This window comes from Boleophthalmus pectinirostris, unplaced genomic scaffold (genome assembly GCF_026225935.1).
Source record: "Boleophthalmus pectinirostris isolate CB_2022bp ecotype Guang Dong unplaced genomic scaffold, ASM2622593v1 HiC_scaffold_16, whole genome shotgun sequence".
NCBI classification, from domain to species: domain Eukaryota; kingdom Metazoa; phylum Chordata; class Actinopteri; order Gobiiformes; family Gobiidae; genus Boleophthalmus; species Boleophthalmus pectinirostris.
The window spans coordinates 14,676,860-14,698,876 of NW_026571095.1; the positions used below are offsets into that span (position 1 = coordinate 14,676,860).

Below are 22,017 nucleotides of genomic sequence, written 5' to 3' on the forward strand. Positions count from 1 at the left end.
ACTTTAATTTCTTTATTTTCATTAATCTATTGTAGCTTGATTTTAAAACTAATGTCTTACTCTACAATAGTGCAATATATAGATAGAACTGAATGTTAAAGGAGGGATTCCCTATTTGTTTAGTGAGTTTCACAGTTTTTCAGTGACACAGAGCAACTCCTTGTAGTTGTTTTGTCCAGTGTGTAATTGATATACAGTTGATACGTTTACTGCCTTGCAAGACTACACCCCGACCTTACCTTTAGCCACTGATGGTAACTGTGCTAGTTGGCGTCACTTATGGGAACATCTTGGGACCACCTCTGATGTCTTCCTGTCCCCAAGTCCATCTCTCCGCCCATTTTTGCGGCTACCTGCGGAGGGAGAGGTGAGGGTTATAAAAGGCTTTAACCATGGACTGTGTGATCAGTGCAACACCACACAGCAAGCAAGTGCACCAGCCACTGGAGCAAAGGTTCACCTGAGCTATTGCAGCTCACTGCACAAGATCAGCTATGCTTAGAGGCTTTAGCAGTCAGTATATGGTCACTCTGACTGTACTTCTTCTTACCCTGACAAGCAGCCTGGGCAGGTGGGTAAAAGATTGGTTCATTATAACACAAAGTGATACAAGTGGAGACATTTAAGGAAGTTTTCATTGACTATTGACATTGGATTTTTCAGTGCTCAAGATGACATTTCTCTACCAGGGTGGAAGAGTAATGCAGGTAGGTAAAACTACTTTAGATGTCATATATTAAGCAAAATTGTCACCTGTGAGCTTTAAGACATGTTAGAATGTTCCTACCTCATCAAAAACACAGCTGGAGTTATCTTTTATTTCAATTACATGTTTGGTTAATCCTTTATTATTAATCTATCTATATCTCCAAAGCTCAAAATGCTGCGTTCCATCTTGTGATGTCATGTAGTGGCAGTTTTCAAGTAACCAGCTACCTGAAATCAGCCAAATTATTCTATGGATGGAGTATGGACAGGTGTAAAAGAATAAAGCACTTCCTATATTACCAAATGACATCACAAGGTGGAGTACCTCAGCCTAAATATGCAGGGTTTGTGTATTAAACATGTGTCAATGAAACAAATCAACGCTCCAGGTATGGTTTTGATGAATATACATTATAACATAGATCAGAAAATATGGTCCTTTAATTCTGTGAATGCAAAAGATGAGAAAATAGACACTAAGCAAATAAATTAACTCTTCCTCTTTCTTCTAGAATATGTTACACAGTGTCTAAATAATGGACAACCGGGGGCTCTGTGTGACATGACAGTGGTCCAGCAGGGAAAAGGTAAATACTTTCACAAAACAGTTGTAGTTTAGTTGCTATAAATGTTACAAATATGTATTGTTTATTTATTTGTTGGTTCCATATAAATTGTGTTAGTCATAAGGTCATTTGATCTGCTCAAAGTTCAATGTAACGCAAAAAAAGTGAAGTAACTACAACGGATGTTCCCACTTGTACCAGCTGTGAAAGAAGTCAACATGTTCGCAACAGAATATAGGGCACAGTCTTTTGCATATCAGCAATGTTCTGAGGCAGGTTAATCATCCTTATTACATGCTAGTCTATACAAGGCAAGGAAGCAGAAAATCAAGACTTTAATATCCATAGTTCACTACAAAGTCAATTTCAAATAAAACATTTCTGTAACATTTGCATTTTGGACCAATGAACACATTGTTACATTTTGCTCTGATTTGTTTTGTGTTGCAGTGACTAATTTGAACATAGGGCCTCTTTCACTGAATGGTGAGGCCTGTCTTGAGTTCTGGTACTTGTCCCCTGTCCTGCCAAACCTCTTCAGGCTCACAGTGTACTTCAGAGGCAGTAACGGTTTACAGAAGATTTGGTCAACAACAGCCCAGTCCAGGAGTGGAGACATGATATGGACTCAAGTCTTTGTACCACTCAGCAATGTTAGACCTGGGACTCAGGTGAACTGGAACATATTTGTATTTGAGTTTGAGCGAAGAGAATGACCAGAGTAAAATTTCTTTGTTTTTTTCTTATTAGGTGGTATTCAGAACAATTCGTCCAATGTCTCGAGGGGAGCAGGTCATAGTAAATCGTATTGGTATTAGGAAAGGCCCATGTGGTCAGTGTTCTATTCTATTCTATTCAAACATTACAAAAGTATTTTAGATAACTAATATTATAGTTTATTCCCCTTTTTCACAGGAGCCCAGTGTGAAGCCAGCACACATCTGTGGCCTGACCAGTCCACACGCTGCCTCTGCTCTGAGGGCCAGCTCTCCTGCTCTCATGCTCCCAGCTCAGGGATGTGCACTGTGCACAGTCACACAGACTGCAGCACTTTCGACGGAGCGCTCTTCCGCTTCATGGCCCCGTGCAGCTACACTCTGGCTAAGTCCTGCTCTGTGACTCCAGGCTCACCCCACTTCAGCGTGGAAGTGGTCAACAGGCAGAGTGACAACTCCTCTCTGCCAAGTGTGGAGCAGGTCAACGTGAACATCAATGACTTTAGGATGTCCTTCATCAAAAGGCAAACAAAAAGAGTGGTGGTAAGTATTTAAGTTAGTCCAGTGGTTCAATGAGCACTGAAAACATGAAAGGTTTCAATAATATTTATGAAAGTAATAAATGTAAGAATAATTTTAAAAAGCTGTTGTAACATACTTGCAACAGATATACTCCACATGATGCCGTGAGTTTATATTTCTCTATTTTGATTCACTTCCTCTGATCTAAAAGAAAATAGTATAGTATAACCATATTGTAAGCATTTATATTCCATATAACATCTTTTCATATCAATACAAATCTAAAATGATTTGTATATCTACATTAGACATAGACTGATAGCTACTTTTTTATGAGAACATGCTGCTCTTTGAAGCTGGTGACTCACATGGACTATGAGCAAGGGCTGTGTTTAAGGACAAAATGTACTCAGATGATCAGCTTTCTAAAAGCCTGTAAAGCTGCTTTGTTTGATTTCATAAAGGAATACTGTATTTCAGGTGAATGGAGTCTGGAGGACACTTCCCCTGACACTGAACGGTGGCATAGTGACGGTCAGCAGTAACCCTGCAGCTGTGGTCCTGAAAATCAGCTTTGGCCTCTCTGTGTCGTTTGACTACACCGGAGCTCTCCATGTCACCCTCCCAACCAGCTACTCTGATCAAGTCTGCGGCCTGTGTGGGAACTTCAACCACAACAAGTGGGACGACCTCCAGAGGCCCGATGGCACAGAGGCCCAAAACACCACTGATCTGGTTGACAGCTGGCAGACAGGGGGGAACGCCTCAGCCTGTGAAGTCATTCAGGTACCACATTACTGTGACCCACTAGAAGAGGCGGAGTATGCCAGTGAAGCCTATTGTGGAGCTCTGGGCTCACACACTGGGCCCTTTGCAGCATGCCAGGAGGTGTTAGGGGCCGACAGCTACTTCAGAGGCTGTGTGCACAGTATGTGTTCTTCTCACGGAGACCCAGAAGTGCTCTGCGATTCACTCCAGGTGTACGCCGATGTGTGCAAAAGGGCTGGAGTCAACCTGCCAATGTGGAGGAACTCTTCATTTTGCTGTAAGTAATTACAATACAGAGGTTATTACAGAAGATATTTTGAAATGAGTTACACTTGAGTATGGAACAGAAGCTGCACATACACTTGTGCTTTCAGCCCTTCAGTGTGTGGAGAACAGCCACTACAACTCCTGTGCTGAGGGCTGTCCTGAGGTCTGCTCACCTTTGGACCAGGTCTTGTCCTGTGGCAGCTGTGTGGAGAGATGTGAGTGTGATCCAGGCTTCAAGCTGAGCGGAGGCAAGTGTGTCCAAGCAGAAGACTGTGGATGCTGGCGTAATGGACAACACCATGAGGTAAGTTAATAATAAACTGCATCCTAATGTAGTAGGATGTTCATCATGATCTTGTTAATGTTTTCTGCAGAAAGGGGCAATATTCATGGAAGGAGAGTGTGATCAGCAGTGCCTGTGTGTCGGCAACAATAACATACAGTGCAGATCCTCGCATTGCTCTGCCAGTGAGGTCTGCAGTGTTCAAAATGGGGTTAAGGGATGCTTCACCTTCAGTCCGGCCACTTGCAGTGTTTACGGAGATCCACATTACATCACTTTTGATGGCTTTGCGTATGACTTCAATGGGGGCTGCAGTTATGTGCTAACCACCACCTGCGGAGGCCAGAGCTCGGTGGAGTTCACAGTCATAGGGCACAATATGCACCCACCTCACAACAACTTCAGTAACTCCAAACTGGAGGCAGTCACTCTTGAGGTTGGGGACCTTCAGATTACCATCAACCAAAGCGGCTATGTCCATGTAAGAATTATCAAGCCATTTAATTGGGATCAATTTTGTGTGTGACTGCGTTTCTGTGTGTCTGTGTGTGTGTGTGCGTGTGGGGGTGTGGGGTGTGTGTGTCTGCGTGTCTGTCTTTCTATGGAAGTCCTGTTATATATTAGGATGGTATGGAATTCTGCAATGAGTAACTGCTTTTTGTATTATGATTTGAGTGTCGGGTGGCTCTAATACAAAGAGATCAGTAATTGACAAAAAAAGAGTCAACAAGAAAGAATTGCAATGCCACTATTCAGTTTTTGGCTTTGTTCACCAGTGTTTACATTGCTTTGGCGGGGCCTGAGTTTTACAAGGGTTTATACAATACTGTTGCTGTCTACTGTTATCTATTAATGACAAGACCATATGATACTAGTCCATGTTTATTGGGGTCAGTATTTGGGCAGTGACTGTCAGTTGTTTGCCTTTTGGGAGGTATGTAAAACCTGCCATGCTTGGGATTGTTTCCGATACCTGATAGCTTTGTTTTAACTAAACCTGTCCTAATTTCAGAACCACAACAGCCCCGTGCTACTGCCCTATTTCACCAGTGGGACATATGGCCAGGTCAGAACCTATGAGGACTCTGGATACACTGTTCTGGAAACGACCTTTGGCCTGAGAATGATGATGGATAGAAAAAACAGACTGTTCCTGCAGGTGAATGAGCACTACAAATATGAGCTGTGTGGACTGTGTGGCACTTACTCTGGCCGGCAGGACGATGATCTAGTGATGCCTGGAGGGCAAAATGCAACCAATGCATTTCAGTTTGCAGATAGCTGGAGGGTTGAAGACAGCAACTGGTGAGTATTATTAAACTAAAGATGTTCATTCCCAAGTAAACCTGTACTTTCTTAAACTATTGTTAAGGGTTATCTAATCAAAACATGTTTTGTAGGTGTGTTTCTCATCCAAATGAACCCAGACAGTGTAATTCACTTGAGTTGGAGCAGGCTTACAATCACTGCTATGTTCTGCTGAGAGAGGACTTCAGCTTATGCCATGAAACTATCCACCCAGAGATCTACATCACCAGCTGTGTGCATGACTACTGTGCCGAAAATGGTAACTTCATCACACTGTGTGAGGCTTTCAAGTCCTACGCTGCAGCCTGCGCTGTGGCTGGAGTGGATCTGGGCCACTGGCAAGGAGGTACCATTTGTGGTGAGCATTCAGACTCATGTGTGTCTGTTATACATGACTACATTTCTTATATATGGTTCTAGTTAAAGGCATCATCAGTATTTATCTATGTAAATAAATAGGAAGGTGCCAGGGCATACATTATATGTTACATTTTTCCCACATTGTAAACAATGCCATTCACACAGTCTTGAAAAAGTTTCTATACTCTATCCACCCATAACTATGTAGATCCTTGTTCATCCCCTCTGAATTTCAACTCATAACAAAAAACTCCAGTCTGGTCTTCCCTGTAATCTTCTTTACCACCTCCTCCTCCTCCATTTGCTCAGCTGTTCTTCTCTCTATCCCTTCTTTCAGTTTCAGTCCCTCTGCCCCCTATTACTTACCAAGTAACTGCCAGGATATCTTTGTACATTTTCCATCAAAGCTGTTAAAATCTGCTAATTTATTATCACTATTACACTATTACTATGTCTCTTTGTCACACTACCATCAAATAAAAATTATTATTATTGTTGCAGCTATCTTACAAAGCACTGTTAGCCCTATGACTACGTCCACGGCATCTCCAGCACCAGACCAGTCATGTAAGGGAGCAGTTACTAAAACACTGAATACAAAAGTATATGCTTCCAGTTTTTTAACTAAATTCTAAAACATATAAACAATTTACTTGCACTTTTAGTGTGTCCTCTGAACTGTGACTTTGAAAACAATCTGTGTGGATGGGAGCAGCTAGTACAGGACAGTTTTGACTGGACAAGGCATTCAGGCGCCACACCATCAAGCCAAACAGGACCAAGCAATGACCACACCAATGGAGGTAAATTTGTCAAACCACACATATACACTTTGTTAGGGCTGCTGTTTATTGTTTGATTTTCTTGCATTAGTTGGCTTCTACATGTACATTGAGGGAGACAGCGTAACCCATGGTGACTCCGCACGCATGTTGAGTTCCCTGTGCCAGTATGAACGGCCCATGTGTCTGCGTTTCTGGTATCACATGTTTGGGTCAGCCACAGCTATGGCTCTCAATATCTATTTGCTCGAAGGCAATAGAGCAACAAAGATATGGTCCAAGCAGAATAACCATGGTTCTGAATGGAAACCAGGATATGTGGACATCACTACCTCTGGGCCATATAAGGTATATTCACCACTGCATTTCTGTAGAATCATTGACACTGCTAATACACAGTGTCACACTGAATATAGAAAGAATTTGAATCTACAAGGTATAATGTTTCATTCATAATTTTTTCAGATAATCTTAGAAGGAATTCGAGGCTCTACTGTAGAATCAGATGTGGCTATTGACGACATCTCTATTCACTTTGGCTCATGTTCAGGTCAGAATGGAAAAAGTTTCCAGTGATTACCTTATCTGTAGAGACCTACAATGCAGCATGATCTAATGATTAACAATGCTTCTTTTAGATAGCTTCCCTGATCTGGCTAGTGGAACCAAACCTCCTCAAACAACAATACAACCAATTCTTCCACAAACCAATTCTTCCACAAGGTCAGTATAAGATTTATCTATTAAAAATCTTTCTTATATAATATAATCTTTCTTATATAATATGTATGTGGCTAACAGTTCAGGAATGGTGACAAAAATGTATTTAATTATTCATGACATTAGCATCCTTTCCATTTTAGTCTGTAATCTTGGCTGTAACTTTGACCAAAGCCTTTGCAACTGGAATCAGATGATGACTGATGCTTTTGACTGGACTTGGCTCAGTGGCTCAACACCAACTCTGATGACTGGGCCTTCTGCTGACCACACTGGTGGTAAGATCTGTTTCATAGAAAACAACAGCTTTGAAATAATAATAATGGGCAGCAATTAATATACAACTATTTCCAATCTGATAGGTGGTCACTACCTTTACATTGAGGCCAGCAGTGTGACGTATGGAGACACAGCTCGTCTGATCAGTTCAGAGTGCTCCAACTCTGGAGCCCAGTGTCTACAGTTCTGGTATCACATGTACGGGTCTGCAGACACTATGGGTCTCCATGTTTATGTCGTCGAGGGCACGACTGGTCGCTTGGTTTGGCGCCAAAGAAATGACCAAGGAAATATGTGGCACTTGGCACAAGTTGACCTCACAACAACAGGACCATTTCAGGTAGTGCAAGTATAAACTAAAAAAACATTCATGTCAAAAAAGACAACTAACCTGTACACATTTTAGATCATTTTTGAGGGAAGAAGAGGATCTAATGATCAGTCAGATGTGGCATTAGATGATGTATCACTTTATTATGGACCATGTTCAGGTATGGTTTTATGATTTTATTATTTTATTTTTTGGAATAACAAAAGTGATATTATATTATTTTAAGAAATATGAGGGTACAACAGATGTTGTACACATGATAGATGGATAGATGCTTTATTGATCCTGCAGGAAATTGTAATTGATTTAATTTATCTGTCCCCATTTCAATTAAATAATAAAATCCCTATGAAGTGTTGTGAGTGTGATGGCATCAGCCATTTTAGAAGCCTGTATAACAAAATTAATATAATATTATATTCTTATGGCAGATATGAATAAACCAGCAACAAGTAGGCCTGCCACTTCTGCTGCTCACATTTCAACCACATCTAAACCTCAAACAACAGCAGGACAAGAACCTGCCACCACGCAGGAACAGACAGCATCAAGTGATGGACCACAGTCACCAACCACAGACCAAACCGTAGAAGTAACAACCGCACCCGAACCTACCACTGAGGCTGAACCCGAAGCAGAGATAACAACTGATGGGTCACAACCAACTACTTCAGGAGCCTTACAGACAACACCAGTAGAGCCTGTAGAACCAACCAGGCCAACTGAAGGAAAAACAACCAAAGGACCTCAACAGCCAACAAACAATTTTACAGGCCAAACAACACAGGACACAGCTCATCTACACACAACACTAGCAGGAGACCAGTCAACTGTTGGTGCAGGTAACACAGAACAGCCAACACCATCGCAAGGACCACACCACACAACTCTAGAAGAACCAGAGACAGCACCAACACAGGCTGCAACAATAGGTCAAACAATACAACCAACTAGGCCAGCAGAAGGGCTGACCACAGCTAACCAGGAAACATCAGCAACTTCTAAGAGACCACAGCAAACATCAGCAGGTACAAATGAAGGTTCAAATGTTACATCACCACCACAAACGACTGCAGCAAGACCGGAGACAGGTGCATCCACTGAAAGACCACAACCTCCAACTGAAGTGATACCCCAAGGTAAGTGTTATATTTCCAAAAGATGCATTAACTAATTATTGGTTTGATTTCAAAGGTGCCCCTGGTTGAAAGTTCACATATTTCTTCCCAGCCTGCAGTCTCAACTGTAACTTCGACCAAAGCCTTTGCAACTGGAATCAGATGGTGACTGATGCTTTTGACTGGACTTGGCACAGTGGCGCAACACCTACTCTGATGACTGGGCCTTCTGCAGACCACACCGGAGGTAAGATATGGGCCACAAAAACTGATCTGATGTAAATTTGTTAAGGACAATTCATAATTTTTGTACATTTTGTACTTGATCTTCCAAGGTGGTCACTACCTTTACATTGAGGCCAGCAGTGTGACATATGGAGACACAGCTCGTCTGATCAGTTCAGAGTGCTTCAACTCTGGAGACCAGTGTCTACAATTCTGGTATCACATGTACGGATCTGCAGACACTATGGGCCTTCACGTCTATGTGGTTGAGGGCACAATCGCTCACTCAGTTTGGCGTCAAAGAAATGACCAAGGAAATATGTGGCACTTCACACAAGTCGACCTAACAACAACAGGACCATTTCAGGTATCATCTTGTTCCTCTGAAAAGTTGGAATGACTTGTAATCTTTAATGAAACATTTTTTAATTAACATTTTAGATTATTTTTGAGGGGAGAAGAGGATCTAATGATCAGTCTGATGTCGCAATAGATGATGTGTCACTTCATTACGGACCATGTCAGTGTTATCTTTATTTATTTATTTTTTTGATTAAACACTTCAACAATTCAAAATAACAGAATAATACACTATACTACTATGTGATATATATTTATGTGTATTTGCTATATTTTTATATATTTATTTTGTGGCAGGCTTGAATAGACCCACAACCGCTGCACCAATCACAACTTCACAAGTTGTTACAACAGCTCTTGGAACTTCAGAACCAGCAGAGACTCCTGCTCCACCTCCTCCTCCCACAGACAGTTCCACAGCAGCCCCTCCCACTCCTACTACAACTGCACCCCATACAACTACAGGAGCCCAAACAACAACTGTTCCTACACAGACTACTACAACACTGAGCCCACCTCCTCCTCCAACAACTACAGCCAACCCTCTTCCTCCAGAAACTCCCGGTCCAAGTACGTCATGTTTAAAAGTATGTGATAATGTAGAACTTCTAAGTGATTAATTTGTTGGTTTTATTGGCTTTTCCACAGCAGCCCCTCCCACTCCAACTACAACTGCACCCCATACAACTACAGGAGCCCAACCAACAACTGCTCCTACACAGACCACTACAACAGTGAGCTTACCTCCTCCAACAACTACAGCCTCCCCTCTTCCTCCAGAAACTCCCAGTCCAAGTAAGTCATGTTTAAAAGTTTGAAATGTAGTCTGTTCTATGTGGTAAATTTGTGGGTTTTATTTGTTTTTCTCTTAGCTCCCTCATGTCCACGCAACAGTCACTACAGCTCTTGTGTTTCGGCTTGTGCACCCACCTGCTCTCACCTGTACGGCTCCCCTGGCTGCAGTGAAAGTGATTGCGTACCGGGATGTGTTTGTGATGATGGTTATGTGCTAGAAAGGAGAAAGTGTGTGCCCATCCAAGAATGTGGTTGTATAGATCTCAATGGAAAGAAATATAACGTAAGTATATTTTCATTATCGCATGTAAACGTATACTTTTTTCTGTCTAAACTGGTGTCTTTCACGTTTAGTTTGGTGATGTCTGGTATTTGAGCCACTGCAGCGAAAAATGCAAATGTGAAAAACGTAGAGGTGTGGGAAGAATCGAATGTGAAGAGCAAGAAGAATGTGATGGAAAAGCTGTTTGTCTTCAGAATAGCAATGGGGAATATTTTTGTGAGAAAACAGGTAATGTAGTCAAACACAAAAAGTGGTGGACAGATACATTTTAGATATCGGTACTTTACTTAAGTATGTTAAAGTGAATACTTTTTACTTTTACTTCACTACATCTGAGAGCAGGTGTCTGTACATTCCATTCCACTACATTTTGGAATTGGACTCAAAAGTAATTTTCATTCTTGCTTGAGACCTGCTGCAAGGCTGAGGTTTATTTTTGACACATTAAGTAACTGGAGCAAAAAATACAAATAAAAACAGCCATGAAAAATATGAAAATCAGTATTAAAATCACTAGATTTGAAGCTTTATTAGAATTCAAACTCTGCACTAAGTACATTTTAAATGGGTACTTTCATAGTTTTACTTACATAGATTTTTTCATGTGACACTTTTACTTCAGTATTTTTTACTCCGGTATCTGTGATTTCAGTTAAGTAACAAAATGTAATGTTTCTTCCACCACTGAAACCAAGCAAATCATACTGATTACTGTGCAAATACTTAACATTTAAGACGTGTAAATGTAATGTTACAGATTTCAGTGACTGCACAATCAACGGAGACCCTGAGTACAGAACTTTTGACAACAAGAAGCACGACTTTGAGGGCGAGCACTCATACATGTTAGTGCAGACCAACAATTTACCTATTAATCTTCAGAGTGTTTACATAGAAGGCATCAATGGACACTCAGAAGATGACGAAGACAGCAGTGAAGAAAGGCACAGTCGTCAAGCTCGAGATGATAGTGATGAAGATGATGATGATAGTGATGAGGACAGTGATGAAGATAAAGAGGATGTACTGAGAGCACTGAAGATCAGAGTGTACAATCACACTGTGGTGTTCAAGCCACACAGGAAGCTTGTTGTAAGTATTGATGATATATGTCATGTTTATTATCATTTTTGAGCGAAGAAGGTTTTTGTTTTATGGGTGAAAAGGATCTGCTAACCCTACCTGACAAGTCCTCCTCTTCAGCTGAACTGAGACTTTTGTTTGATTTATTCTATGTTCCTGTATTTTAACTACTTAATGTGTTTGAATAAATTAAGATGTTATTGACTGATAGATTAATTGAAATTTTGTTTGGTTTTAGGTGGATGGAAGCAGAGTTGACACCCCACTCTCACCATCTGCTGGTCTAAAAATTAAAGAGCATTCGTCACGCATTTACTTGCAAACTGACTTTGGCCTTTCAGTTGAGTTTGATGGTCACAGCAAAGCAGGTAAATATTTTTCATATGTAAAGTAAGCAACAATTAACATGAGGCTCATGTATTACTATGTATTATAAATCCACAGAAATCATTCTACCCCATGTGTATAAACGGAAGGTTGGAGGGCTTTGTGGCAACTTTGATGGTCACAAACACAATGACTTTATGAAGCCAGATGGAACACAGGCTACAAATGTGCAGGACTTTGGAGAGAGCTGGAGAGTATGAATTGCAGCAATTTTGCACTTAATGTTTAACAATACTGGTTGAAATGAAACCTTACATATATTATTATTACTACATACAGTATGTCTGTGTGACACAAAGGTTTTAAGACTATAGATGAACCTGTGTCATCATTCACTATGTATGTATATATGTATGCATGTATTAAATGTGTTGCAATGTACAGTGTTGTACTTAATTATAAGGGGTTGTGCAAAAAGGATCAGGCAATATATTTAAAAATAAAAGTTATTTTTAACAGACCAGTGTGTTGTTTACACAAATCTTGACATGTTTCAAATGCCTTCTGTATTCTTCTTCAGTTATCTGAATCAGTTATATGAATCCACTGGCAAGGATTACATGACATTGGGTAATTTACCCAGATTTCAGATAACAGGTAACCATTCCGAAGGGTGCAGAAGGCATCCCAAACATGTCAAGATATGTATGTAAACACGTTGGACTGATAAAAAGAACCTTTATTTAAAAATAATATTGGAAGAAATTAACCTCTTTGAAGGCAATATATTTATTCTTTATATGTTACCAATTTCACAATACTCTGGGAGTCAGAGGATCACATTAAGATGTGTATTACTATTTTCCTATTTTTGTCACTTTCACTTTTAATAACTCTTCTGTTGTGGTTTAGATTCTTTGCTTTCTTGTGACACAAATTGTTATGTGCACTATATCTGTAGACATAAATTAAAGATGTTTGTTTTTATGATTAACATGGATTATTGTGCTGTTCTATTATAAGAATAAGAAGCAGCTCAGCTTCATACAAAATAATAATTAAATAAAATGTTCTGAATTATAGGGTATTATACAAGGACAGTGTATAATCAACACTGACCCAAAGGAAAGATGCATTGTACCAGCAGAAAATGTAAATTTCCACCTGTAGTCCCAACCTACCAGCATAAGTGGCAAAAGATCTTGTATGTAATACATAATAAACAAAGCCCTCTTTGACTTTGGCTGTGCCAAGAGGCGTCACTGGTCTAGTCATTGAAGACTTAATTATAGCTGTACCTTAGTTCCACACATAACTCAAGTTGTCTGTAGGTCACACATTAACTAAGTTAAGTAAGTCTGGAAAAGAGAGGTCAGTGGCACAGCATCATAAGTGGGACTATGTTTTGGATCATTATACTGGCGAAAATCTTCACAGAATGTGCAAGTACGTATATTTTAATATGTTCACACCATAATCTATGATGACATCATAGACACTGCAAATTTGTGACTCCTTGAGAATTTATATTGACTTATTTGAACAGAGACTCTCTGCATGACAAAATCTCAAGGACTCATTTTTGTGTATAGTAAAAGTAGGTTGATTATTGTTTCAGGTCAAACAGCAGCGCCAACTACAGGATTTACAACAGGTAAAGTAAACTATAAAACTATAAACTATATAAAGTATTTCACAATTCAGAGTGGCATTTCAGTCAAAAGTGTGGTTTTAATTGGCTTACCTTATCTGTGTTATTCACTAGTAGCGGTACACATGGCAGATTGCGCAGGCCCACCACTGCTCTGTTGCTCTGGGAGGAACAACAGCTGCTTCAAGGGAAATATTGGCTATTGTTTTTGTGATGAGGCGTGCGTGATTTTCAGAGACTGCTGCTCTGATTATAACTCTTCCTGTGGACAAAGTAAAAATGTTTTGTCATTTAAATTGCTCAAATGTCATGGTGTTTAAAAGTGAAAACACTGTTAAATGTTTTCTTTAAGATGCAACAAGTCCCACAGTACCAACACAAAACACAACTGCACCAGACAGTACTCCAGGTATTACTTCCAAATATTATTTCAACCTCACTGTTATTACTATTATTATTAACATATAAATAAAAGTAATCAGGGGAAACTGTCAAGAAAGCATAAACATAAACTTCCCTGTAAATCAAAGTGCAGCATTTCACGAAGTAGATTTTCACTCAGTCCCAATCTCAAAAAAACAAAACAAAACAGTGCTAGATCTTGAACTACACCATCCAGTTTTTCATGGCCTTTATTTTATCTGTGTTATTTATAGACTGTATGTGTATTCTAACTAGCTCGGACCACTAATAATTTGCATTACGAGGCATGGGCTTGACCACTAACTTTTAGCTAAATAACGATCAACAAAACTGATTTGGCCGTGTTTCTGTGTTTATGTGTGAATAATACAACATCACAGTCCTGTACTTTACCTGCAACATCCTGCTCCGCCAGACAGACTTGTTAGTTAGTTAGTTTGTTAGTTAGTTAGTTAGTTAGTTTGTTTGTTTGATTTCCAGGATCGAGCATGTCTCTCATTAAAACAAGCTCCACCGTGGACTCTCCTCACCCGCAGGGCCCACGTAACGTGACATCTCCACCGGCAGGGGGCAGTACTAGCACAGTGTACTCAAACTCTCCTGCGGGTCCAGGTCATGAATCGGGTCCAGGTCATGCATCTGGTCCAGGTGCACTTCCTAGTCACTAGAATTAAAATGTCCAGTACTAAGTAGGCTACAATAACTGTATTATTCCTTATAGGTAGCCAAAGAGCAACAGCTTACCTCAAAATAAATGTTCAAACCGCTTCAGGGGAAAATCAGGAAACCATTCTCAACAGCATATCTAATGTAAGTAGACTTTTGCCACATCTAAGTTTTATCATATTTATGTAGGCCTAAATGTGATTTGTCCATGCATAACTTGGGCCTTTTCTGTCTCCAGTTTGTTTCCCAGAATCTTCTCCAGATGTGTGAAAATTGCACTTTTACAGTGAGACCCTCAAAAACAACATCAGCACAGGGCTCTCCTTAAAAATAACAATAGGAAACCTTACTTTTTTTCCTAAGATGGCTGTAGGTTCCAGAGTCATACAAATGTAGCACAATGGACTGAATTCAAAATTAAATGTCTTCTGAATGAGCAAAAGTTTTCAAAAAAGCAACAGGAAGCTGAGACCCATGTATGCTTATTCTGAACGCTCAAATGGATTTTTTGTGAATTACACGAAAACTAATTACAGCGATATATGGTTTCAGCAGACAGTAACATTGCTGTTTTATAGGCTCTATTCACACTTATGTCAACCGGAAGACATTTGAAAACATGTGGATGACGACTTCCTTTGGGCTCTGTTGGCGATTGTAACTCTATCTATAAATTCTGGGAAAACTGAGAAAATGACCCGGTTTTCTTCATCTAGATGTCATTGTATTCTTTCTTTTTTCCTTTTATAAACTGCCTATTAATTTGCGTATTATAATATGTTTCATGAAAAAAAAAGATGTCATTGTAGCATTCTTTTATGTTCGGCAGATCAACAGTTACAACCAGCTGCCTGAAAGTGACATCAAGCTGTGATTAGAATCACATCCCCCTTGCATGGAAAGCTTTGGCAGATTGTGAAGAGCTCTGTTGCTAAATCCATGGTTTTACAACATGCAGTTATAATATGGTTTTCTTTGTAAATAAAAAGTTTTCACTCTTTATACTGATGATCTTGTGTGTCAGTGTTTATTCATCATCTACACTGTGAACACCAATAAAAAATAAAGACAAGTAGAGACAATTGGTCAGCTCTACATACATCAACTTTAAAATAAATATAGAATATCAAAATAATATTTCCCGTTTTCACCTATATTTCACCAGCGGTTGTTGAGTTGCATTTCTTTTAAGTTTGACATCTTTTCTATATGCTTTTTCTCTCTTTATATCTTCTTTTCTCTCTTTCGCCGCTACCCTTTCTCATGCTCTGTTTATTTCCAATAAAGTAAAAGGTCACATGACTCAAAAGATAAATCATTTGTTCAAAGTTTATCAAATTAATAATAGTGGTAGTCTGACAAGTCTTAACATTTGAACTGATAAAGATTTTTTACCATGAAAACAAATATACAGACATTACAGTAAGTTACACAGCTGGAAAATCTGAAATAAAAGGCTCTTAAAGGTAATTGCCATCTGTGGTGCAGTTCACCTGATTTTATAACAAAAAGGTAGTAGGCTACCTAGACAAACACAATATTGACTTCAGAGGGCAAGAGGGCACTGCCTGAAATGTTTACATAGACACAGGCCATTAACAGGTGGCTACTGTTTAAAAAAAAAAACTCCAGGTCTAACTCTTCTATTGTGGCTCAAATTGTTATGTGAACTAAATCTGTAGACATAAATTAAAGATTTTTTTTTATGAGTAACGGATTATTGTGCTGTCCTTTTATTGTAAGTAGCAGCTAATACAGCTTAAAGACTTCATACAAATGAATAATTAAATAAAATGTTTTATTGTGTCATCTTGTTTGACATTTACAGTCATAATTATCACTGTAAATTTTACATCTGAATTATATGGTATGTTTTTACACAGGTACAGTGAATAATCAACTTTGACCAAAAGGAAAAATGCATTGTACCAGCTGAAAATGCGAATTTCCACCTCTAGAGTCTACCTACCAACATAACTGACAAAAGAGCTTGTATTTAATACATAATAAACAAAGCCCTCTTTGACTTTGGCTGTGCGTCACTGGTCTAGTCACTGATGACATGATCAGCTGTACCTTCATTCCAAACTCGCGCCGCCTGTTGGTCACGCATTAACAGAAAAAACCCTTGATTGCCACTTAGATCAGCTCAGTCCTAGGTCAAGCAAGTCTAAAAAAGAGAGGTCAGTGGCACAGCATCATGGGTGGGACTATGATTTGGATCATTACACTGGTGAAAATCTTCATAGAATGTGCCAGTAATCATATTTTAATATTTTCACACCAGGTATTCAGTGACTTCTTGAGGACTTATAATGACTTATTTGAACAGAGACTCTCTCTGAATGACAGTATCTCAAAAGGATTAATTTTGTTTTAGTAAAAGTAGGTAATTATTGTTCCAGGTCAAACAGCGGCACCAACAACAGGTTTTACTCAGCTCAACTCAACAGGTAAAGATATAAACTATTTCACAATTCAGAGCAGCATTTCAGTCAAAAGTGTGGTTTTAATTGACTTATCTGTGTTATTTACTAGTAGCAGTACAGATAGCAGGTTGTGCGGTCCCACCACTGCTCTGTTGCTCAGGGAGGAACAATACCTGCAACAGGGGCTGTTTTTGTGATGAGGCGTGCGTGAGCCTCAGAGACTGTTGCTCTGATTATAACTCTTCCTGAGGACAAAGTAAAAATGTATTTTTTTCATTTAAATTGATCAAATATTATGGTGTTTGAAAATGAAAACACTGTTAAATGTTTTCTTTAAGATGCGACAAGTCCCACATCAGGATCTACACAAAACACAGCTGCACCAGACACTCCAGGTATTACTTCCAAATATCATTATTTCAACATTACTGTTATTACTATTATTAGCAATATATAATTAAAATCAAATCAGGAGAAACTGTCAAGAAAGACTTGCAGTTTACAGCATAAACATACACTTCCCTGAATGTGGTGCTTTTTTTTTTTTTACACATATTTATCCTTGTGTATTCTAACTAACTATTTAATTTATAAAACTGTGTAATTTATAAACTGTGTAATAAAAATGAAACACAACGTACTTTACAGTCATTAAAAACGATGCCACCACCCACCCTACCACCAGCAGGAGGCAGCACTATCACAGTGTACACAGACTCTCCTGCCATCAGTCCAGTTCAGCCTAGGTGCATTCACTGATTACTAGAATTAAACGGTAGCTTATATGTCCAGTACTAAATAGGCTACAATAACTGTACTATTCCTTATATTCAGGGGAAAATGAGGAAACCATTCTCAACAGTGTATCTAATGAAAGTAGACTTTTGCCACATCTAAGTTATATCATATTCATGTAAATGTGATTTGTCCATGCATAACTTGGGCCTTTTCTGTCTCCAGTTTGTTTCCCAGAATCTTCTCCAGATGTGTGAAAATTGCACTTTTACAGTGAGACCCTCAAAAACAACATCAGCACCTCGGATGTAGGCTATCTATGAAAACAATTAGGCTATTGAAATGTTAGGTATATGTTTGTTTGTTTTTTCCTAACATGACTGTAGGCCTATATCATATGTCTGTAGGTTCCAGAGTCATACAAATGTAGCACAATGAAGTGAATTCAAAACTAAATGCCTTCTGGAGGGGCAAAAGTTGCAAAAGTCTTCAAAAAAGCAACAAGAAACCCAATCTGATCATCATCATCACAGATATTTAAATATTGAATGTAATATATTTTATTATTTTTTATTATTTTACTAAGTTCAATAAAATAATGTACACGTGTTTCTTTGGTTCTTTACTTGTCTCTTGTTTTTTGTGCGTTGATACCAAGGTAGAGACAATTGAGTCCACTTTACCAGCAGAGGGCACTACCTGCACTGTTTATATAGACAGGCCATTAACAGGTAGGCTACTAAAACCTTCCTTCTTAGACAGTCCTCAAACCCATTTTGAATGCAGCAATAAATAATATAGTCAGTATATGCAAGAACATTTTACAACTGGACTGCTTTAGGCTTTTCATTTCTGATAGGATGGAAAATGGCCTTGAATCCAGCTCAGGGTATATGGTCAAATCCGTAGAAAAACCCGTAGCTTACTTGCTAATTTAGCACGTTGCACTTAAATTAGTACAAATTATTTATGTTATATTTGCCACTGTTAAAACAATACAATCAACACAGAGCCTATTATAGAGCTCCATAGATGCTGAACAGTCAAAAAAAAAAAAAAAAAAAAAGATAGGGCGTTATCTTATTTGTCACGCACGTCTGACGCGCCGATGTTTACAGGTTTGGGCTGTAAATCACTATGTAACTTTGTCTAAAATGTAGTCTATATGAGCCTAATTTAAAATTTTCATTTGAAATATTATTGTTATGTTCTAGGCGTTTTTTTATTTACAGGTTATGTGTATTATAAAAGTAATAAATTGGCTGTAAAATAAATAAATAGGGTGCAAACAGTGTGAATTTGGCTACTTTAATAGGCCTATACATTTTAAAATAAAAGTAAAATCTTCTGAAAAAAACATCAAGGTACATCTTAAAGGATAACTGCAGGGCTAGTCTAAAACATCAAGGAAGTGTTGTTTGGCTTCATTGGTCTAAACAGTTCCCCATCACTTGAAGGCAGAGGATGAGACAAAAATTTAATTAAGAGGGCACAAGAGGAAACAGGTCCACACAGCCTCAGGGGCCGATGTAACCTCTTGGAGCGGATAGTTCAAATTAGACCGGATTGTCAGTCCAGACCCACCTTTGGCCCTAGGATCTAATTGGTAGGAGTACCTTCTTTTCCTTTTCTCTGACTTTGGCCACTGGACTAGAATGCACATTGTCTATAGCTCTCTGGTGTCATTGCTAATCTGAGACTTTCTCCGAGTGTCCACAACAGTAACGTCACCAGTGTATGGTGCAAATCAGAAGCGTGTGTTCCCTTTTAAACTCTTCTCCTCAATCCTCATGTGCAATTGAAGTTAATTCATAGACCAAGACTGGGGTTCACGTTTCGCCACAGCTTTGTAAACTTAGATCATGTGGGGTCAGCGGGAGTTGAAGCAGCCCTGTAGCTCCCTGCAGCCCTCTCTGCACCGTCCACTCTCCAAATATCAGTTACAATGTAATCGCAAAGGAATGTCGCCTACTCTTGACCAACTTATTACTGCATGGGGCTTGAATCTAGCTAGAATAAATTGAAATGATAGATGACATTTTCTATTATTTGTATACTTGGCATCTACTAGAATATTGTAATGGTCTTTAGGGCTGCCTGAAATGGGGAAAATCAAATAACTATAATGCCAAAATAGATTTTTTTTTGTGATTTTACTAATATAATTAGATCAAAGCAGAAATTGGTCTGTGCGTCTACAAAATTTCAGATAACATTTTTTAAAATTTAAATTCATGTTGAACAATTTCCTTCACTTAAAAATGAGCAATGGGTCTGACTGGGAGACCACAACATTATTGCAAACCATATTGAGCACCTCCATTGTATCAGATGTATTTCATAATAATATGACGTGACATATAAGCAGTAGATTACACACATGTCAAGTAATTTTCTCCTAAATTGCAGGTCAGCTCTCCCCCCTCCTCCTCCTTACGTCCCTGCTGTCCGCACCATCAGGCTGCAGAGGTATCCGTGGTTCCCTGTGGTGTTTGGATGTCGAAGGCCTCTCTGTTATTGATCCTGATTGGGCCTCACAGGAGGAGATTCCGGCCTGGCGTTGACCCGGACTTTTCCATGTTTCCACCCTTCTTTCAGATCATCAAGAAGCCGCCGCTGCTCCCTTTCTGCCCAGCTTGCGTGAGATTTCTGATTGTCATATGGAAAAGTAAAAAAAAAAGAAGTTTCTCAAAGAGTTTACTAAATCACTAGCAGGTCTTTGCCTGAGTAGCTAACCTGGAGATTGTCAAAACATCTCCTCATGCATTCACTTACCCTGCTTCTTTCTTATTAGAGAGATTGTGGTTCATAAGCTGCCCTCTTCTTCATAGTCAAACTTGTCAATGTTGAATTTTTGCCCAGAAGACTGCTGTATATTGATGAAATCCTCATATGGGTCCTTTTTTTCCTCACTTAGAACACATTTAAAAAGTGTCATAGCAAGGAAAGTGTAGAAGAAAAACACAAACAGAATATAAAAGTATGCGTTGTCATAGGTCTTTCTTGAACTGGGAATGCTAGATGTTACAGAAGTAGCAGGACTCTCAGTACTGTTGACATGGCGTCCACTTAAGTCGAAATCTGTGTCCTCAAGTAGCTTTTGGCATTTGGAGAGCAATGACAGGAAAAGAGTCCGGTTCATGTGGTTCATGGTGGAAGAGACAACAAAGCATGTAGCAGATGCGAGTATAGGCCCAGAAAAAAACAAACAAGAATGAAAAAAGCAGAGCCAGCGACTGGTGTCTTTGCGGACTGAAATTATGACAGGCAGGCACTAGACCCTTTTAGGAATGGCATCTATGAATCACTCAGCCACTCTTCAGGAGCTGTGATAAGGGGCCATGTGTTGCAGATAAACCCCACTTCTGTTTGGCACAACTCATATAAACAGTTGATATTTTTACATTAAAGTAACAATGGAACTGAAAGTGGCATGTCACCTGCGTGATGAAAATTAAAACTAATACTACATGATAAGTTTATGATTGTAAAAGTGTGGAAGATTATAGCCAAAGGAACAAGATTTCCCAACAAGCAGACTCAAATAAGAGTCAGGTTTTTGGAGATGCAAGCCAGCTTACAGTAAGGCCACATGTTTTTTTCAGTGCAATAAAAACACCCAACATTTTTTTAAAAATTGTTTTTATTTTTACTTTTTTTTGGCTCAAAAGTTACATACTGTGGCTTTAATGTTCCTCTAATTGCTTTTTGTTACACATTGCAGATCTGGTCCATTCTGTAATTCTCAAAATAATTATCTGAAGTGTTCTCTCTCATAATTTTTAGGAAAGAACAAAAACATGATAAAGTACAAGTACAGGATATTTATGTGGAAAAAACAATGGTATTTGGAATGAACCAGTGCAGCTTAGACACAATACATAATACATTTGGGTCCGTTCTATATTCTAACAACAACCATTGTTTAAAAAAACTCTTTTAACCTATTTTTCTAGCATGGGTCTTTCTCTCCCTTCTCCGCCTGCTCTCTTTGTCCGTCTTCCTTCACTTTCAATTTGGGAGCTTGGAAGGAGCAGAAACGCCTGGATTGTTGTCAGCCCCGGTCAAGTAGTCTCCTCATTTCAAAGAGTGTTGGGGTCAGAGGTTAAGTTGTCTCCAGTGTGTTGCTGCTTGACTGACACTCCTCTCCAAAGCAACCTCTTCGGCTTTTATCACTCTTTGTGTCCTACAAGTTTGTGAAGAGCAACGTGATCCCAGTCCTGGTTAGCTGCACATGCATTACAACATTAAAGTAAACATAAGTTATGGTGTATGGGGGAAATTATGACTGACATAGACAGCTGCGTACCTG

At 39.2% G+C, this 22,017-nt stretch overlaps 1 protein-coding gene and 1 long non-coding RNA gene across 4 annotated transcripts; both read left to right on the forward strand.

Moving 5' to 3' along the window:
• The first annotated feature begins 425 nt into the window (after positions 1-425).
• LOC110159254 (zonadhesin-like) lies at positions 426-12,321 on the forward strand. The gene is made up of 30 exons (XM_055152187.1): positions 426-571; positions 664-707; positions 1,221-1,295; positions 1,725-1,945; positions 2,025-2,106; positions 2,190-2,533; positions 2,993-3,557; positions 3,655-3,851; positions 3,922-4,311; positions 4,843-5,135; positions 5,231-5,496; positions 6,000-6,065; positions 6,164-6,301; positions 6,372-6,628; positions 6,746-6,830; positions 6,919-6,985; positions 7,142-7,278; positions 7,363-7,619; positions 7,686-7,770; positions 8,042-8,749; positions 8,841-8,975; positions 9,064-9,320; positions 9,395-9,473; positions 9,611-9,883; positions 9,962-10,108; positions 10,186-10,391; positions 10,463-10,619; positions 11,149-11,483; positions 11,713-11,842; positions 11,919-12,321. Exons 1-30 carry the CDS (start codon positions 495-497, stop codon positions 12,059-12,061), a joined length of 6,216 nt encoding a protein of 2,071 aa, XP_055008162.1. The 5' UTR covers positions 426-494; the 3' UTR covers positions 12,062-12,321.
• Positions 12,322-14,437: 2,116 nt separating this feature from the next.
• LOC129408422 (uncharacterized) lies at positions 14,438-15,549 on the forward strand. Of its 3 annotated transcripts, none has more exons than XR_008631926.1 (3): positions 14,438-14,523; positions 14,597-14,685; positions 14,780-15,549. It is a non-coding gene; the product is annotated as an uncharacterized LOC129408422 (long non-coding RNA). The 3 variants fall into 3 exon arrangements; XR_008631927.1 differs by lacking the exon at positions 14,438-14,523 and having other exon boundaries at positions 14,536-14,685; positions 14,780-15,017; positions 15,120-15,549; XR_008631925.1 differs by lacking the exon at positions 14,438-14,523 and having other exon boundaries at positions 14,536-14,685.
• Positions 15,550-22,017: the final 6,468 nt, after the last annotated feature.